Below are 20,695 nucleotides of genomic sequence, written 5' to 3' on the forward strand. Positions count from 1 at the left end.
AGGGGGAAAATATGAGGGACTTGATGATGATGAACTGCATGTATTCCTGCATAGAAAAATGATACTGATAATACTCATGAAACTTCTCAGTTAATAGAGCAGATAGAAGGAGCTTTTATAGTTGAAGCACAGGAGAAAGCTGAATTTGAAGATAAAATATGGTGTAAAAATGGAGTCAATAGAAAAAAGGGAAATGTAATGGGAGGAAAGAAAAAGGAGAGAGGAATAGGCCAAGATATTCCATATAATAAGATTTTTCTTTATTACAATGAGCTATTGCAATGATATGGAAGGGGGGAAGGCAAGGGGGAATGAGGGAATCTTTGCTCTAATCAGAGGTGGCTAAGAGAGGAAACAGCATATATACTCAATGGGGTATAGACATCTGGAGTAAGAAGGGGGGGGGACAGGGCGAAGGGGTGGGGATGTGAGTGATGGAGGAGAGAATGGACTGTGAAGGAGAGTAGTCAGATATAACGCATTTTCCTTTTTACTTCTTGCAAGGGGCTGGGATTGGATGGCCTGTCCGGGACCATAGGGCCAGGTGTATGCTGGGCCTAAGGGGTGGTAGGGGGGCTCAGGGCCTCTTGGCCCCAGGACCAGGGATCTGTCTGCTGCGCCACTCAGCTACCCTACAGCAGAGTCAGAGTGAAAGGAGAGAAAATATAGTACATGGTAGTGGAGAAATACGAAAGGAGGGAGTTGCGATCAGCAATGGCAATGGTGGAAAAATACGGAAGTAACTTTTGCCATGGACTTATCATAAAGAATGTGATCCACCCGCGACAGAGTTGTTAGTGTTGGAACAAAGACTGAAGCACATTTTTTATTATTATTATTTTGGGGGGGTACGGGGCAAATGGGGCTGGGTGGCCTGTCTGGGGCCACATAGCAGGGTGATTGTTGGGTGTCTGAGGCTGGATTTGGACCTGGGTGCTCCTGGCTCAAGGGTCAGTGCTCTGTCCACCACCCAGCCACCCCTACTATTATTACTATTTTATTTTATTTTGGGTCTTTATTTTTCTTTTGTTTGGTTTTTGCAGGACAGTGGGGTTAGGGTGGCTTGCATGTCACACAGCTGGGTGACTGTTGGGTGTGTGGAGCCGGATATGGGCTCAGGTCCTCCTGGCTCCAGGGCTGCGGCTCCATCCATTGTGCCACCTGGCCATACCTACAATTATTACTATTATTTTTTAATTTTAATTTTTTTCTCTCCCCTTTATTTTATCACTCAAGTGAGTCTATATTTTGTGGGGGGAGGGGGTATTCTGTTTACTCTTAAATAAGAATATTTTATTAATGTATAAAAAATTATTTGTACAAAAAGAGAATATTAAAAAATAAAAAAATAAAAAATAAAAATGTATTACAAGACTTATATCAACTGATACAAAGTGAAGTTAGTCAAACCAGTAGAAACTGTACACAGAAACAGCAATATTGCAAGAATGCTTAATTGTGGAAGACTTTGCTATTCTGATCAATATGACGCAGGAAAATTACAAAGAACTCATGACAAAAAATATTATCTACCTCCAAAGAGCTGATGAACTCAGTGGAGAATTATTTTTCTTGATTTTTTTTGGAGGGGAGGCAGAATACAATATAGTTATTATGGAAATATGTTCTACATAACTTCACAATGGGTATCATTTTGCTTGCCTTCTAAATGGGTGGGGCAGGGTATAGAGGGAGAGAATTTGGAAGTGTAAAAAAAAAAAGGCAATCCCAGATACTGATGTCTATTTTTGTTCTGCCACCCCATAGGCACGACCTCCTTCAATACTCTCTCCAAGTTTTCCCAATCCCCTATATCTAAGTCAAGTCCTTGCCCAGAGCAGACACTGACTAAGCCCACAAGTTCGTAAGCTCTCCTGTCTGCTATGCAGGCATAAACACTAGGTATGAGGCTTGTACTCATAATATAAAAAGATCAGGGCTTCTGTTCACAAATAATAAACTATTACCAGGAAAGAAGGGGAGGAGCAAACTCCCATCCCCCAAGTTTATTCCCTCTTTACCTTTCCTCTTTAGGTTTTGTTCCTTCTATGAGGTGTCTTGTGTCTGGATACTGGTAAAGTAGTTCCTCCTGAAGATCCACCAATGACCTAAGCAATGCTTTAAGTGCCTTGTAGCCTAGGAAACAGAACATACAATGGACAGCTGTTGATCATTCCCCAACTGTAAGTGACAGGCAGCTTCAGCAACTAAGGAAAATGAGGAGCCATTTCCTATTTTATAACCATATACAATCAGAAGGCAAATAGTCTATGAGTACATTAGCAAGTCTCTGATATAATTCCCTTCTTCCTCTCTTATAACTTACAACTGGTTTATATGACCTTGGAAAAGTCATTTTACTTCTCTTAAATTAATTAGTTTAATACTGCTATTTGCAAAAAACAATACTGTGAAGTTCAATGGGGATATAACAAGGTATTTTGTAATCAAAAATCAATATATAAATTAGCATTACTGTAATTAACCATTTCATCCTTCAATCTTGGTTTCTGAAGCATCACTGTTTGGTGACTTACCCCCATCTACTTAATAACTTTCTCTTTGCATTCAACTCCTTCCCTTTGGGAATCAACTAGTAGTAGTTTAACTATCATTTCATTCTTCAACTTTATTCTTTCAGTTAATAAATGAGTAATTTGATGAAATTCATATAAAAAGAAAAGACTAGAAAGCAGAACCTGAGTTTTAAATGTTTTTGCAGTAAAAGCAATGACTGGGTTAATTTATCTTCTTCTGATTCCCCAGTATTATAACACACAATTAATCATTAAGTTTTGCAAGGTTTTTTCCTGAATTATTAATTCCATTTTACAGATAAAGAAAATGAAGTAAAGTGACTTGCCCATGGTCACACAGTTAATCAGTGTTACACTTTAAGATTAGGTCTCTTGATTCAAGGTCCAATATTCTATTCAATAAACTGTGCGATCACCTATCAAAAGATTGCAATTTGGGGGCAGCTAACTGGTTAAGCCTAGGGGTAGATTAAAAATCTCAGCTACTGGATCAAGAATGAACTAATCAACAAGACCTGTTAGAAAATAAGAAAGGAGACAGGCAAAAACTGGGCAGAGACCAATAATTTCAAACCAGAAAAGCTCTTAATAGGTGATAACTTAGACATAAAGGGTGACATCACAAACAAATTAAGAGTAGCATGGGGGGGGGGGGCGGGGCGGTGGAGCAATGGATAGAACCAGCCCTGGAGTCAGCACTGCCTGAGTTCAAATCTGGTCTCAGACACTTAATAATACCTAGCTGTGTGGCCTTGGGCAAGCCACTTTAACCCCATTACCTTGCAAAAACTAAAAAGAGTAGCATGGAAGACATTACCAATGACATGTCTAAACAAAGGATAGAAAGCCCAACAAAAGGTAAAATGGACAATTGGATTACATCAAATTAAAAAGGCTTTGCACAAAGTCAATGCACATAAAATCAGAAACAAAATGAGGAAACTGGAGAAAACCTTTACAGCAAATTTCTTGATAACAATATCATTTACTTCTAAGGTATATTTCTAAATATCTGACTCAAATGTGTAAAAATAAGACTTATGTTCAATTAATTGTTGAAGGATATGAGTTTTTATGGAAAATGATCCAAGTTATAAATATCCATGTAAAAAATTATTATAACTAGTAAAGAAATGCAAATTAAAATAACTTTTAGATACTTATTAGACTAGCAAAGTTGGCAAAAGAAAAAAGAAAAAAAGAAAAATGACAAATGCTGGGAGGGCTGTGGAAAAAATAGGTACTTTAATCCAAGTGAAGTTGTGAACCAGTTCAGCCATTCTGGAAAGAAATTTGGAAATATTCCCACAAAGTTATTAAATTGTGCGTATCATTTGGTCCAAGAATACCACTACTAAATCTGTACACTAAAGAGCTCAAAGAAAGAGGAAAAAGAGCACATATATTAAAAAATATTTCTAGTAGCTCTTTTTGTGATATCAAAGAATTGAAAACTGAGAAAGTGCTCAATAAGTAAAGAATGATTGAATAAATTATGTGGAATGCTATGAAGGGGATAGTTTTAGAAAAACCTGCAAAAACTTCCATGAATTGATAGAGTGAAGTGAACAGAACTAACGATAACAATTTATACAATAACAACAAAACTACAAAAAAAAACCTATGAAAAAACTTAAAAACTCTGATCAACACAGTTAGGGAGAATCAATCACAATTCAAGATAATGATAAAACATGTTACCAATCTCCAGCAGTTAGAGAGGTGATAGACTCAGAGTACAGAATAAAGTGTCTTTGTGTGTGTGTGTGTGTGTGTGTGTGTGTGTGTGTGTGTATCTCTACCTTGCACATGGCTAATACTGGAATTTCTTTTGTTTAGTCATATAATAGGTTTTGTTTTTCTTGCTTTCTTGATGGATGGAGGAGGGACAAGTGGGTAGAAAGAATTCAGAACTAAAAATTTTTTCAGAAGTCTAGAACAGAAAAGAGCTAAGGAATCTCAACATAGTATATCAAAAGTCTGCTAATTTTGGAGTCAAAGAATCTGAGTTGACCTTTGCTGCTTATTCCCTATATAACTTTACCTTTTTAGGTCTCAGTTCCTCAGTTGTAAAAAGGAATTGAACTAGATGGCATCTAAGGATTCTCCCTTCTCTGGCCATTTAACCCATAACCAGATACAGCCTTCTATAGTGAAAAGAACACTGGACTGAGATGCCAGAAGACCTTTAAGGCCCAACTATCAATTCTGGACAAGCTATACTTACTTGACTTTTGGGGGCTTTGGTTTAATACCGAAGTAGTTGGATTAGATAATCTTAAAGTTCCTTCCACTTTTAAACATGCTATATATCTAATGACTTCATTTCCTTGCCAAGAGTCAGAGGTTATCATTAATGACATGCTATAGACTCTCCTGCAAAGTATATTTTTATAATCCAATTCCATATAACATTCCCTAGAGCATGGTCATGTGAATGTTCTATCACACCTTTCAACATACCATGACAAAAATAGAATCCCATGTCTTCTCTTCTAACTTTTTCCTTGCTCAAATTTATCATCTCTACTGGAAATAACTCTCTTATGCCCATTTTTGAAACCTCAATATCTGTCACCTTTGAGGGAATCCCTTTTTTCTGCATATTCAATGAGTCATTAAATCTCATCACTTTTTATAACAGTTATCAGTGATAATTGTCCCTTCTCTCAAAGTCCACTTGCACTGATCTTTTCCACATAATGATTATCGTTCACCTAGGTTACTCTAACTTCCTCTTCTCTGCATACCAGATATCTAATAGCCTATACTATCTTCTAAACCATGGGTTTCAAAATTCTCTGTAAGTCTGTTCTACCTTCCTTTTGAGCTTCTAACCTGCCCACTTGCCCATATCAATCTGAAGAGTCTCTTCATTCTTTCCCATGCCAGCTTGGTATAAACAACCCTTTATCTCTTAAAACACTGAACAACTGTTTTCCTCTATATGAGACAAAATCTTTACTACAAAATATAAATAAACTCTGCAGTATCACTACTACGCTTATACCTAGTAAGGCCTGTATATAAAAAAATATTTATAGCAGCAGGGCTACTAGGTGAAGCAGTGGATAGAGTACCATCCTTGGAATTGGGGGGCGTAAGTTAAAATCCAGTCTCAAACACTTAATAATTACCTAGCTGTGTGACCAATGGGCAAGTCACTTAACCCAATTGCCTTGCAAATTACCCCCCATACCCTCAAAAAAAATTTATAGAACCTTTTTGTAATAGCAAAGGACTGAAAACAGAGAGTATCTAGCAATTGGGAAATGGATAAACTGAGGTATATAAATGTAAGACTATTACCAAGGTGTGAGAAATTACTAAAAAACAGTTTTCAATAAACTTGTGAAGATTTAGATAAACCGATACAGATTTAAGTGAACAAAACCAGGAAAAAACTTTGCAAATAACAAAAACATTGGGTTTTGGGATGTGTGTATGTGTACAATTTGAAAATTTTAAGACCTCTGGCTAATGTAATGATTGATCATGACTACAATAAGCCTACTATCCATCACCTGCTAGAGAGGTAAAGAACATGTTAGATATAAATTTTTGGATATGGCAAATGTGAAGATGTGAGCTCCCCCCCCTTGCTATTTGCTAAAAAAATTGTGTTTTTCTTTCTTTTTTTTTTTTGCTGGAGGGAGAGTATTAGGGTAGATAGGAGAGCTCTCATAGTATTGTCACAGAAAGAAAAGAGGGGCTCACTGAAGCATTTTTTTAAATACAAAGAAATATACAGAATGGAAGCCCAGAAGGAAATTGACAAGCAGTATAATTTTCAAAGTAATATGCTGAAATCAGGAATCAATACTTCAAAACCAAAAAAATGAAAAATTAGAAGAAAATGTGAAATATCTCATTGAAAAAACAACTGACATGGAAAACAGACTTAGGAAAGATAATTTAAAAATTATTGGAATACCTTGAAATAAGGAACATTTCACTCAAATCAATCACTCAACATTTATTAATTGTAGGTATATTTATTATGCACTTCCTATTACCTGGCACAGTACAAGGTATAGGAAAATACAAATACAAAGAATGAAATGATACCTACCTGGAAGAAGTATACATTGTAATGGGGGGGATTAGAAGTACATGTGTAAATAAACACAAAATGAATAAAAGTTAATAAATACAAAGTGGATTGAAAGGGCAATACCAGCTTCTAGTGGGGGAATCTAAAGGCAGCTTAAAATAAGAGGTGGTACTTGAAAGAATTTAAAATTGAGTAAATGCTCATCAACTGAGAAATGGTTGAACAAGTTATAGTATATGAACGTTATGGAGTACTATTGTTCTATAAGAAACCATGAATGGTCAGACTCTAGAGAAGAATGGAATGTTGAGCAAAGGGAACACAACCAAGAGAACATTGTACACCTTAACAACAACATTGTGAGTTTATTAACCTTGATGGATGCAGTTTCTCTCAGCAGTTCAGAGAGCTAGGCCAACCCTAGGAGATCAGTTATGGACAATGCTTCCCCCATCCAGAGGAAGAACAACAAGACAAAAACCAAAAACCCTACATAATCTTAATGAACACTACATTCACTTTTTTAAAATTTCTCTTACATATTTCTTTCCTATCTCATGGTTTTCATTCTTTCCCCTTAATCCTAATTCCCTATACTGAAAATGACCAATCTGTAAACATGTTAAACAAAAATGTGTATGTATAATATTCACCCAACTGTTTGCTGCTAAGGGGAAGGGAAGGTGGAAGGAAATTATCTAACTTAAAAATATGTATATGCACATGGATGAATGTTGAAAAACTTTCACAACATGTAATTGGAAAAATAAAATATCAACTGAAAAAAAAACAAGAGGTAGTGCCTGAACCCTATCTTGATGAAGACAAGGTGAAGGTGAGGAGGTGAGTGCTAAGGCAGGAATAAGAGGGGGGAAACCACATGTAAGGAACAGATTGAGGTCAGTTTGGCTAGATCAGAGTATAAGAGGGAAGAAATATACAAGTAAGCTAGAACGATAAATTGAGTGGGATCAGATTATGAAAGTCTTGAAAAGCCAGACTGAGTTTATATTTTATCCTAGAGTCAACAGAGGACCACAGGAGTTTGAAAATCATAGTAGCAGCTATGTTTAGAATGAACTGGAGTGAAAAGAGATGAGGTCAAATAGGAGGCCATTATAATAATCTAGATGAAAAGTGATTGGGGCAGTTAGGTGACACAGTGAATTGAATAGAGCACTGGCCCTGGAGTTAGGAGGACCTGAGTTCAAATGTGGCCTCAGACATTTAATAATTACCTAGTTGTGTGACTATGGGCAAGTCATGTAACCCCATTGTCTTGCAAATGCCTAAAAAAGAAAAAGTGATGAGGGGCCTAGCTCTAAATACTAAAAAAACAAGCAGAGAGAAGAGGTCAAGATGTGAGAGGTAAAAAGGACAAGATTTGACAACTGAGGGAGATCAAGAAGCTGAGGATAATGCCAAAGTTTACAATACTGGGAGACTGGAAGAGTGGTAGTACCCTCAAAAGAAATAAGAACATCTGGGAAAAGGGAAGGTTTGGAAGAAAACTTAATAAATTATACTTTGGACATGCTGATTTGAAGATGTCTCCAGTTCTATCACCTGATTACTCTTCTTATAAAAAGAACAGTTAATGCTTTAAGTTTCACAAAGTGCTTTTCTCACAACCCTGTGAGGTAATTAGGTAGTTAGTAATTATCAGTCCCATTTTATGGATAAGAAAACATACTTAAAACGACTTGCCCATGGTAACTTTAAAGTGATAGCTCTGCAGAGAACTGGTCTGTCAGGATGACATGAGTTCAAGTCCATCCTCTAATACACACTGGGCAAATGATTTAACTTCTCAGGAACCCTGGCAACTCTGTAACATTTTAAGTTATGCAACAGCTGCCAATCCACACTTGGTAAAATGTATTCTCTCTATAGAAAATCCTAAAGTGATGAATTCATAAATTTAAAAAATTAAAATTATATAAAAGCACTGCCCTTGCATATAAAAGTTGCCTGTTCATTTTAAATTGTCTTTATTAAATTAAAAGCTCTCTGCAAGCAGAGCCTATCTGTTCTATTTTCAATACCATTTCTTGTTCTTTAGCAATCAGTATGATATACCCTGTGGGTTTACAATAAAAAGAACTGAAAAATTCAAAATGCTCATTTACATGCAACCAAAGTTCTCAACTTGTTCTCAAACCTAATCTTCAGAAACAAGAGGAGTTAAAAGAGACAAGTACATAAGATAGGGGAAAAAATCAATACATTTCTATTTTTAAAGGCAAAAATTATTCTAAGAATCTAGGCTCTAGAATAAAATATATGCTAATTTATGAAAAATAGAAGGAAAAAATATTCAAGGGACATAAAACAAATGGGAAGGATGCAAACAGTACTTACAAATATCAAGCCACTAGTGCTTATCAGCAGAGGAAAAACTGAGAATCTCTCAATTAACTGGAGACTCCACAGTAGCTCCTAGTTCTTAAAGCTTTTACAACAACTAGATGAAAAATAGAACATTGTGGGGGAAGATGAGACTGGCCAGGGGAAAAAAACAGTTCTCTTATTCAAAGTCTATAAAAGTACCCAGCCACTATGCCTTTTCTGTCTTCTGCAGAAGCAAGTAACATACTTTTTACACAAAAAATGTTAATTGGCTTAGCAAATGTAGAGCCCTTTAAAATCTTTCAGGATCAGGAAAGAACACCAAGATCTTCAGTTCAGTTATCTCTATAACAGAACAATATCCATTCAGGTTCCCTAACTTTCTTGTGTTTGTCAGTTAACGAGAGCTCAAAAGTGTCGCTTTTCTAAAAACCATAATGTGAAATTTGGAAATGAGTGAGATGGAACAAAACCCACAGGACAACCTCTAGTTTGGCTGCTTCCCCAAATATGACCCAAAATGGGATTTTTACATGTACATCTAGGAATTATTAAGGCCTCCATAGCAAGGCACTAACTTTTAAGACCACTTTCAAATATTTCACAAGCCTCTTAATTTTTTTCAAGCCAAATAAAAAAAGTTCAAGTTAAAAAAAGATTACTTACTGCAGATATATTAGACAGAATATCAATCCAGCAAGAAACCTGAGAAGCAGTATCAGTAAATCAAAGAATGCCTTTCTGTTAATACTCTCTCATATGTTCTCATTTTATACACCTCTTCACCCAGTCAAAAAGTAGCCCTGGAATATTTAAGCTCCATTCAGGGATAGCACTGCCATGAATCAAAGTGTCAGGAGACCCACCAGAGATGAAATTTGTCAGTCTGTTCTTCAAACTCCAGCCCCCCACTCAAGAAAAAAAAAGTTTATCAGAGCTAATGTCAATAGTATGTAAGGTAAAAGCATGTTAACCATGCTAGACTCTCTTCCCTTCCAATGCCAAGGTCATGGGAAGAAACCATTGTTACCCACTGGCTTCAATTTTTTCAGATCTACTAGAGACTTCTCGTGTGCCAGCAGAAAGCTAGTTAAAACCTGTGTACATAAAGGACCAGATCCATGCAATCACCATTAGCTTCCTATTATATAATGGTAGTGGTCATTAGATATGATTGTTGGGAGACGGATGCATCCTAAAAGCACAAGCTTTGTTCTCTGCCTTTTGTGTTAAAAAAAAAAACCTCTCCAATAAAAGATGCCCCCCCCGCCATGTGCCACCTTCAGATCCCTGGGCCAAATTTCCAGAGGACCTTCCCTTAATAGCAGAAAGATAGGCTGGATTTCTTTCACCTCAACAGTAATAGGTTCTGGTAAGCAACTTTGTTAACAACGTTCAGAGTACAATGTAGCAGAAAGAGGGCTGGCAAGGGAGCCGCATTCTAATTCTGGCTCTCCCAACTAACTAGCTCAGGAGACACCTTGGGCCAGCCAATTTAATCTCTGGGTCTTAGTTTCCTCATCTATAAAACGTGAATGACACAATCTACCCTGATGTAAGGACCAAGTAAATGGATTAATAACATGTGAACATATTCTGAAAAGTACAAAGTATTGTAAAAATGTAAGGTGGTATATTATCATGGAATTTATCTTGTATATAGGTAAGACAATATTAAACACCTGCTACTGATCTATAGCTAAAAGATTAGATTGGTATGTATAGATTCCTCTATTAAAATATTCAGTAACGATTACTAATAATAGCTATAGAAGCATTCTGATCCATCATAAGTTTTTGGACATTTAATTACCCTGTCTTTTTTTATATGAACAAATCCATAGTTTATCAATTAAGATCATAAGAGTTCTGGTTCCCTTAAGATGGGGGTGGGTGGGGAGGAAGAGAAGGGAAGAATAAATTTTTAAAAGCAAGAAAGAGGCATATCTGTTTTTTTAAAATGTAGAGTATTTAAAAATATAAATACATATGTGGCTATAGCTACATAAAAACACATTTTCATTAAGCTAGATATATCTGCTTAGTAGGATGTTCAAATTATAAGGCAATTTTTTAAAAAGTAACTAGGAAACTGGAGCTAAACTATAGGTCAAAATGACACACAATATGTTGGCCTAAGAACAATACTTTTCATTCAAATCCACAAGCCTGCCACTTGCACTAGTCATCCCCAGCAATTAATCCCCCAAGAAAGACGTTTGATTAAATCTTTTCAAGCAAATCCTTTGCTTTGCTTTTGTTAGTTCACTTCTTGTCAACATCTATTAAAATATGCCTTTAATTCTCCCACAATCTTAAAAAACACCGATTCCACTGTCTTCAACTTTAATCAACTGTATGGCCGGCATTTTTCATTTCATAATAATGTGCTGCTTGGAATTCAAGAGGCAGGCTCAGCATCAATCATCTGGTAAGAATTTTTCCACTGCAATAAATATGCAAATGAGGAGAGCCAGTCAGTCGTATTTCAGGCCCGACTTGCTAGTGTTTTAAAAAAGACACAAATTTATTAATTGCCGGTGGCCAGAGGAATCCTATTACTTTGGGCATTGATTACAAAGCTGTGTGAGTGATTATTGTGCAACTCGCGGGCTACCCAGGCATGAGGAAAAATTATTAAAGCAAGGCAGAGATTATCAACTCAGAATAACAATAAGCCTTAACATTTAGGCCCTAACTTCTTCAACAAAGAATTACGTGAAGGCTCCACTGTATCATAATTCCAAATTCTGTCAGTATTACTGTTTGGACTTGTTCTCTATTCCCCAAGCAGCATGGTGTTAACCAATATAAAAGAGGACTGCCGGTTACAAATTCCTTAACATGGGCCATTTGGACAAGTTTTCATTATTCCCATAGTATGTTCAATTGAAAGGTTTTTGTTTATTATGATAGATAAATACACATATGTGTGTGCGTGCACGCGCACACACACACACACACACACACACACACACACACACACACACACACGTTACCATGAAGACTGTGAATTTAGCTGAACTCTGCTGGGAGTTTTGCAGTGTTGTGATTCTCTGGTTCCACACTCTCCAAAGCAGAAACTGTCTAAATATCCATTAACATACCCAAAACAGGGTAATTTTTCTAAGTGGAGCATGGAGACCAAATTCTAAAATTATGAGGACTTAAGTTGACATGGGGTACTCTGAACCCCCAAAGGGCTCCCAATAGGAGGGAGTGCAGTCAATGCAAGGAAACAATGTGGTTACTTTAAAATGAAAATAGGTAAGACATATTCAATTCAAGATATTTTAAAATCATATAAGAGGACTCTGGAGAAAGCTTATTTTTGGTTTTCACAAACTCTAAAAGTAGGAAAGGACATGTTTAGGGCAGGAAGAGGTAGCAAGAAAGCAGAAGATAGCTGGTAAAACAAGGTTTGTAAGGAAACACTCATAAAAAAAAGAAAGAAAAAAAAATTGTCACCATTTTACATTACTGCCACACTAAGTAACATGATAGATAGGATGTATTTGAGCTCATAGAGGGACATCCCACTCAAGCTGTAATTTCTGACCCGGCATGAAATTTACAAGGAAGGGAAAAGAACTGTGGAATTTCTTAGTTTTCCCTGAATACTTCTCTCAAACACCTTGATAGAGTGTGTCAATAAATCCTTAACAAGCCCTATAGGACAGAGCAATCTAACTGATCAATGGACTTCCCCAAATCCTCCACTGTTACCTACAACTGCCAAGGTACCTTGCCAGTAACTAAACCTTCATTCCTCCTGGCAGTACTATTTCCTGAAGGAGGAAATACACTTTTTCCCTTTAAGTGGACTAAATAAATGCACAAAATGTGAGGGCTGTGATATCCTGGTTATATTTAAAAGGAATGGCTTAAACTTTATAGTAAGGGAAGCTTATTAAAGAGAAATAAAAATACATTCAAAGTAAGACTCTCTCCTTAAAAATCTTTCATACTGTAAGCCATAAACAGATAGGAGTTTAAGTAGTGAAATTCTCCATAGGCAAAGAAATCAAATACCTTAAATTCCCACAGGTATCATGCAACAAAAATCCAACTTTCCAGTGAGACTGGAGAAATGATACCTACCATCACATAATTAAAAATAAGGACATTGTTTATTTAGTCAGAAAAATACTAGAATCAAATAGGATCAAATTGAAATTTCCCAAACATTAATTACACACTGCATTCATCTCATAACTTATTATTTATGAAAGTTTAGGTGGGCATGGTGTTGCACACCTGTAATTCCTGCTATGGGAAAGGTTAAAAGCTGGTGGATTGCTTGAGCTCAAGAACTCTTGAGTTGCAGCAGGACTAGAGTTTATGGAGTGTGGGCATTGGCAGGAGTCTGGAACCAATGATGAGCCCTCAAGTTGCTTTAGGAGAAGCAAACTAAGTCAGAAATAGTCAAAATCTCCATTAATAAATGGATCTGGCAATGAGTGGCTGTTGTACTTACAGTAAAAGAGGGAACCAATCTCAAAAAAAAAGTCTACAGACTTTTTAAAAATTCCTCTAAAGCATTCCTGCTATATCTATTTCAAAGTTTCACATCAGGAAGGAATCTGAATGGCTAAAAGTACCTTCCCTTTTCATGGTACTCAGAATAAAACTGGAAAGCCTTTTGCTAGATTTCAAACCTGTCATGCTATATAAGATACAAGAACTTCTTTCTGAGATCCTCAAAGTCATTTTAATATGCCTAACACTTTGCAAATACAAAGATTATAATTTATCCGTTACTCCTTAAAAATATTTCTGCAAAGAATATTACTGTTATCATGTTATCTCTATTTAATAGGTTAAACTGAGATTCAGAAAAATAAAATGAATCATGTATATCAACCAAAGTTCTGTGTAGTAATTTATCCATTTTTGCTTCAAGTTCATCACTGGGGAAGAATCTGATCATGTTTGAAATAAAAATTAAACTAAAAAAATTAAAAATAAAAATAAAATTGTCGCTTGATATTTATGAAGGAACAAATGACAGCTGAAGGATATTCTTTTTGGTATGTACTTTTAAAAATGCATTTCTAGTATTTAAAGGGCTTTCCTTATATAATTGATATTTCATTTACAAAGTATTTTTAGAGAGGGGAAATAGGATTCAGACTAACACAAGAACCTCAAAGACTAGATGACCATAAAATAAAACAGTTGCATGAACAATGTGAACATACTCTCTTTGTTTTTAAAGAAGTAATATTTCTTGGTTAAATGTGCAAACTACACAAGAAATTGAAAGCAACTTTGAATGTTAATCATTTAAAAAACCAATAAAACAAAGGAAACCCCCCCCAGCAAAAAACATTAGGAAGTCCTTCTAGTTCCATGTCTAGTTCTGATCAATGTACCTAAAAAGAATATTAAGAAAATAAAGTAGAAGCAGTTCATAAGAATGATAAAGTATGTCCCATGAGAAAAGACTAAATGAGTTGGAATTATTTAGTTTGACTCTCTAATAATTTTTTTGATGGCATAACCTTTAATAGTTAGATCATGTATACATCTTGAGTTTATTATGTTATATGGTATAATATGGTGGTCTAAACCTAATTTCCTTTAGACTTCTTTCCAGTTTTCACAGCAATTCTTTTCAAATATGGGAGTTCTTTCCTAGATAATTGAAGTTTTAAAGCTTATTATTATTTATTGTTATTAATCTCTCATCTTCCTTACCTAGTCAATTCCATTTGATCTATTTTTCTATTTTTTAATTGAGTACTAAACATTGTTGCTGATTAGTATTTTATTGAAAGTGCTATTCCCCCTCTTTTTTCTAACTTTCTTCATTGTTTCCCTTGATATTCAAGATTTTTTTGTTTTTCAAAATAAATTATTATTTCATCTGGCTCTTATCAAAAAATATCTCATTACTAATTTACTTAGTATAACATTGGAGCTCTAAACTAATTTTGGTAGAACTGTTATTACTACATTGATACAACCCCGTCAAGAGTACTAACTAAATATCTCTAGGTACCTCCATCACCCTTGATTTCTTTTTTTTTGCAAGGCAATGGGGTTAAGTGACTTGTCCAAGGTCACACACCTAAACAAATATTATCATGTGTCTGAGGCCAGATTTGAACTCAGGTACTCCTGACTCCAGGGCCAGTGCTCTATCCACTACACCACCTAGCTGCCCTCAGCCTTTATTTCTTAAAGAAGGATTTTGTAGCTATGTTGATACAAATATTGATTGTGCTTTGGAAGACTGACTACCAAGTATGCTGTGTATTTTGTGATTTTAGTTTTGAACTTCCCATATGGATTTTGTTTTTGCCATATAGAAATATATTGATTTTTATGACTTTAGTTTGTATCCTTTACTATTGTTTCAATTTGCTTCTTTGTTGATCACTTAAGATTTCTGAGTTAACAAATAGGGATAATTTTATCTCTTACTTTATCTCTTTAAATAAGAATTTCTTTCTCATCTTATTTCTATTCCTGGTATTTCCTTCTCATCAACAGAGTTTCTCATGTTTTTCCTTTGTATATGCTAACTATTGCATAAATACCTCTTCAAGAAACTGCCATACTTTGTCCAAAAGTTTTTTCCTCTCTGTTGATATTATCTTCTATAACAGTGGATAAGGTAAAATTCCCCCCTTTTTTCATTTTTACTTACTTCCCCCCAGTTCCAAATCTTCTTTCCACCCCAACTGAGAAGACAAGAAAAATAAAGCCTAGTATAAATATAGCTATGTTTTTCACCCAAGCTCCACCCTTGTCAGAGAGAGAGAGAGAGAGAGAGAGAGAGAGAGAGAGAGAGAGAGAGAGAGAGATAAGAGTGAGAGAGAATAAAACATGCTTCAATTTGTACTCAAGCTTATCAGTTCTCTGATGGATATAGATAATATATTTCATCCTGAGTCCTTTGGAATTGTGGTAGGTTTATTGTGTTTATTGGTTACTAAGACTTTCCAAGATGATTATTTTTACAGTACTGTTGTTATTGTATAGAATGGTTGCCTGGTTCTTCTTTCTTCAATTTGCATCAGTTCATTTGGTCTCAAGAGAATGAATTTTTCATTAAAACATGGAATAAAGGTAATTAAAAATGATGAAATAATTTCAATTTCAAGTTTTTTCTAAAAACAAAATTAAAGCAACTAGAGTAAGAAAGTGATCAAATGGGGAAAATATTTGTATCAACTGCTAATAATTATTGTATCATTAATTTCTAATTATGATACTCAAAATATATTGATAACTAATAGAAACATAAAAAATAAAAAGCAAGATAAGAAGTCAAAAGATAGGATTAGTTCTCAAAAGAAATAGAAAACTAACATCCACATGAAAAAATATTCAAAATCATTAATAAGACAAATGAAAATCAAAACATCTCTTAGATTCACTTCATTATCCCTCAAATTAGCAAAGACAGAAAAAGACAGGAATGGCCAGTGTTAGAGGAGATAGGGGAACAGACTCTTAACTTGTTCACTGTTGCTGTGAATTGGTCTATTTATTCTAGAAAACAATTTTGAATTATGCTAAGAAAGTGAGTAGTATGCTCATACCCTATGTTCAAAAAATGCCACTTTAAAGCCTATAATCCAAAGAAATCAATGATTAAAAAAAAAGAAAAAGCCACATAAACATAAAAATATTTACAAAAGCACTTTTTATAGTAGCATAGAACTAGAAACAAACAGACTCCGGTCAATGGGGGAATGGATAAACAAACTGTAGTTTGTAAATATCAAAAGATTTTACTATACTGAAAGAAATGATCAATACAAAGAAATAGAGGAAGACCCTAACTGATGCAAAATGAGATAGGCAAGGGGCGGCTAGGTGGCATAGTGGATAGAGCACTAACCTTGGAGTCAGGAGTACCTGAGTTCAAATCCGGCCTCAGACACTTAATAATTACCTAGCCATGCGGCCTTAGGCAAGCCACTTAACCCCAATGCCTTGCACAAAAACTAAAAAACTAAAATAAAATAATAAAATGAGATAGGCAGAATCTAGAAAATAATAGAAACAATGACTCCAATGATGTAAAATGGAAAGAACAGAAACAACAATTGAAACTGAATTCTGAAAGTTATGACCATTCTTGGTCCAGAAGCAAAAATAGGAGATTCTCTTTTTTTTTCTCTGCAAAGACTTGTAACTCTGGGTATTAGAACTCTGCAGAAGTGTCAAACTTTTTCCAATGTCTTGGGTAATTGATTCCACTGAACTGTTTTTTTTCTTTTTTGTTATTCTTTATCAAAATGATGCATCTTTAAGGGAAGGGGAGACACCTTGATAATATAGTTAACACAAAAATAAAAGACAGAAATAAAAAAACTTATTTTAAAAAACTATAATGACAAATTTGGACCCAAAAAAGGGATGAGAAAGCATTTTTCTCCTTTCTTTGAACCTCTGCATGGATGTGGAACACAACAGATAATGAACTTTTCTGATGTTTTAATTAATTTTGCTTAACTTTTTTCCCATTTTTTTTCTTTATTCTAAAGTGATGGTTCTCTGGAATGAGGAGAAATTTCATTGGGAAATATAGGTGATAGGAAATGCAAAAGTATCAATATTTTAAAGAACTATTTAGTTTTTTAAAGATAAAGAGTAACTTCATGTGTTTAAGTAAAAGAAGAGTATTCAAGAAAGGAAACCAAGCAATTGTTCATATCAACAAAAACCCAAAAGATAAGAAGCTAAAATGAAAATGGGAAATTTTAGCCACATATTGAAAAAGATGACAAGATTGTAATGAACTACCCAAATAAATTTATATATCCTTTATCCCTAAAGATGTAAAAAAAATAAAAATAAAAACCTTGACCCTAATAACAAAAGCATTTGCCTGCTTGCAGACAAGGAAAAAGATCATATCACTTAAGGTCACTTCCTAATTATTAAAAACATAAATGTGTTTTATAGAAGTAGTATTGTATTAAAATCTTTTATGATTACAATGTTACATTGCACCTAAATCTCTGGCCTTTTGTCCTTCCCCATTTCTACATCCCTTCAACATCAACATTATTCTTCAAAGAATCTCAACTAAAAATTTATAATTTAACCAATATTTATTGAGTAGTTATTATATAGTCATTCTGACATGGATAGAGAGCCAGTCTCCAAACAAGAAATACCTAGGTTTTGAGTGCCAACTCTCTACTGGATATGTGACCTTGGCTAAGTCTCAGAAGCTCTTGGTAATCTAGACAACTCTCAAAGATTTTAAGTTGCAGAAAAGGTAAATAGGTAGAGAGAAATTTCCACATCCAGAGAGTTCGATATGCCAACGAAATCATGTCTAATCCCTCCCTATCACTCTATTTAAATACCAGGCACAAATAAAAGAGAATTAACAATTCCTATATTCACCTTGGCCATCTATAATCTTTTCTGAGTGAACTTTTGTGAATCAATCCCTTAATTTCCTAAGGACACCAGAAATATTATCTATACCCTTATTTGAATGACTATAGCATATAAAAACTGTTAGGTCACAATTTAAAGTTACTGACAATATGAACAACTTCTCTAACCAAGTAACAGAGAGCGAGAGAGCGAGAGAGAGCGAGAGAGCTAGAGAGAGAGAGAGTTTGTGTTTGTGTGTGTGTGAATCATATTTCTTGTTTTGTCTCTTCTCACCATTTGAATAGCCAGTTTGCTTCCCAAAGGCAAATCTGGTAAATCTGAGTCCATATTCCAAAGAGAGCTATATCTAGTTCATAAAATAATTCTCAAGGAGTTAAGCTAAGGTCAAGTGCAGTTCAAGTACAATAAACACACCTTTGGAGGACTAGCCAATACCCTCCCCCAAAATAATTTCTTATGCTATACTAAACATTTTTTTTTACTTTCCTCTCCTACAATTCTTTCTCTACCACAATTCTGGTTTTAGAATTAATGGAAGAGATATATGAAACAATTAAACTAAGTCCCACACAATCTTTGGGGTTTCCCCACACACACACAATCTTTGTAAGGATCAGGAAAAAATATTTCCTTAGTCCCCATGTCCAGAAATACTTTATACCTAACTGAAAATTTTTAGGTGGGCTTTATAGATAAATACATACATGCTTAGAGGATTGCACTTTACAGGCAGATACAATGCCTGCCAAGCACTAGGCATTATAAAATGTTGTCTAAGTCCTACTTCCCATGAGTGGCCTGATCTCAAGTTTTGATTCACTGTCGATGATCTCCCACAAATCAAGATAAAAGATAACATCAATTTGTCCTCAGACAGAAGTTTCTAACAAGAATAGTAACATAATACAAACAAGTTAGAGTGATATTCCTCAAAAGCAATCACTAAATAGGAATGGTGCATATAAATACCTTGACTCTATCAACTGTCACTTCTAGTAAACACAGGTACCTTTTGGTAATTAGATCACAGTATAATAATCTCACAGAGATTGCTGGGGCTATGATTTAAGTTGTGCTATTATTAACACATACTAAAAAAGAAAAATCTTTGCAAATTCAATGATGAAAACAATTATGTGACTTGTACATTTGGCTAAGCTGAAGGAACCCATACAAGTTAAAAAAAACAAAACAGTACTTTCTTCAGAGGTTTCCCCTTCCCTTTAAAAAAATAATTCATCTTCTACAGTTCCATTGTAATTCACTCACTTGGATCATTTTGTTCCTATTTTGGAACTGTAAATCCCTGAGGAGTTTCAATGAGTTGGGAAGAATTGTTATTCACCAAGAAAAAAAAAGGCAGGATTAACAGTCATTGCCCCTCCAACTGGGAAACTTGCATCTTGTACTTTTACCATGTAAATAATGCAGGGATCCTGCGGGAACATGCCAAACACCAGGATTCTTAATTAATGGAGCTCTTTAATGTGCAAATCAGGAACAAATTGCAAGTTCTGACTTGCATTGATTATGAAAACATTAATTGAATGAGCAAGACCCCAAGAAAAGGCAGAATCTCAGGTTGTGGAAAAGGCTGGGAGATAATGGTCCTAAGAATACAAAGCTCATTTCCAATCAGACTTCTGACCACAATCTACAAGGAGAACCCAAATCTTAGTATTTGTTTGTTAGTATAAATGTAGCCAGGATTCAACACATATATGGTAATCACAAAGTAAAAGCATCAATCTACTTCTTCAAATCCTAAAGCTTCTCCACTAAGTAAAGATTAAAAGATCTCAAACTCCAAAGCTTAAAAAGTGTCATCTTCAAGTGCTTTATGAAGAAAAAAAATTGTTCATGTGCATATCCATTTCATATATGCATGTATGCAACTATACATACATACACATACAAACAAAGGTACAAACAAAGCAATGCTGTCTCTTTAAAAAGAAATTCATCCTATATAAATTATAGCCATAAACTTTTCCTGCAGTGCAGCCTAATTAATTCTTGTTCTATACACAAAGGGAAATGCTGGGTGACAAATGGGTGTGAAGCCAGAAAGCTGCCAGGTCTGCAAAACATTTTCTACTTCAATTTATAAGCAATTTTGCAGTAAATCATCCACCAGAACCTGGAATCTCAGGGATCTGTGAGTGTCCAAACCACATTATATCACTTATCAAAAAGAGAGGGAAAAGGAATTTAAAGACATCTCATTTTTCAGTACTAACCCACATCAAAAATCCGGAAGCTGTATGTAATCTATTATTCTCTTTTGGAGAATGTTTTAGAACTAAAGAGATGTGGGAGTGTGTACACATATATGTATGTATATGTGTGTATGTACACACACACACACACACACACACACACA

The 20,695-nt window shown here is 35.0% G+C and overlaps 1 protein-coding gene across 1 annotated transcript in view; it reads right to left on the bottom strand.

The window, feature by feature from the left end:
* Positions 1 to 1,664: 1,664 nt before the first annotated feature.
* AATF (apoptosis antagonizing transcription factor) overlaps positions 1,665 to 20,695 on the bottom strand; it is a 33,737-nt gene continuing 14,706 nt past the window's right edge. Inside the window, exon 5 of the mRNA XM_074223509.1 lies at positions 1,665 to 2,136. Coding sequence (XP_074079610.1) covers positions 2,018 to 2,136 — 119 coding nt within the window. The 3' untranslated portion in view covers positions 1,665 to 2,017. The remainder of the gene's footprint in view (positions 2,137 to 20,695) is intronic.

This window comes from Macrotis lagotis, chromosome 2, assembly GCF_037893015.1.
Source record: "Macrotis lagotis isolate mMagLag1 chromosome 2, bilby.v1.9.chrom.fasta, whole genome shotgun sequence".
In the NCBI taxonomy this organism is placed as follows: domain Eukaryota; kingdom Metazoa; phylum Chordata; class Mammalia; order Peramelemorphia; family Peramelidae; genus Macrotis; species Macrotis lagotis.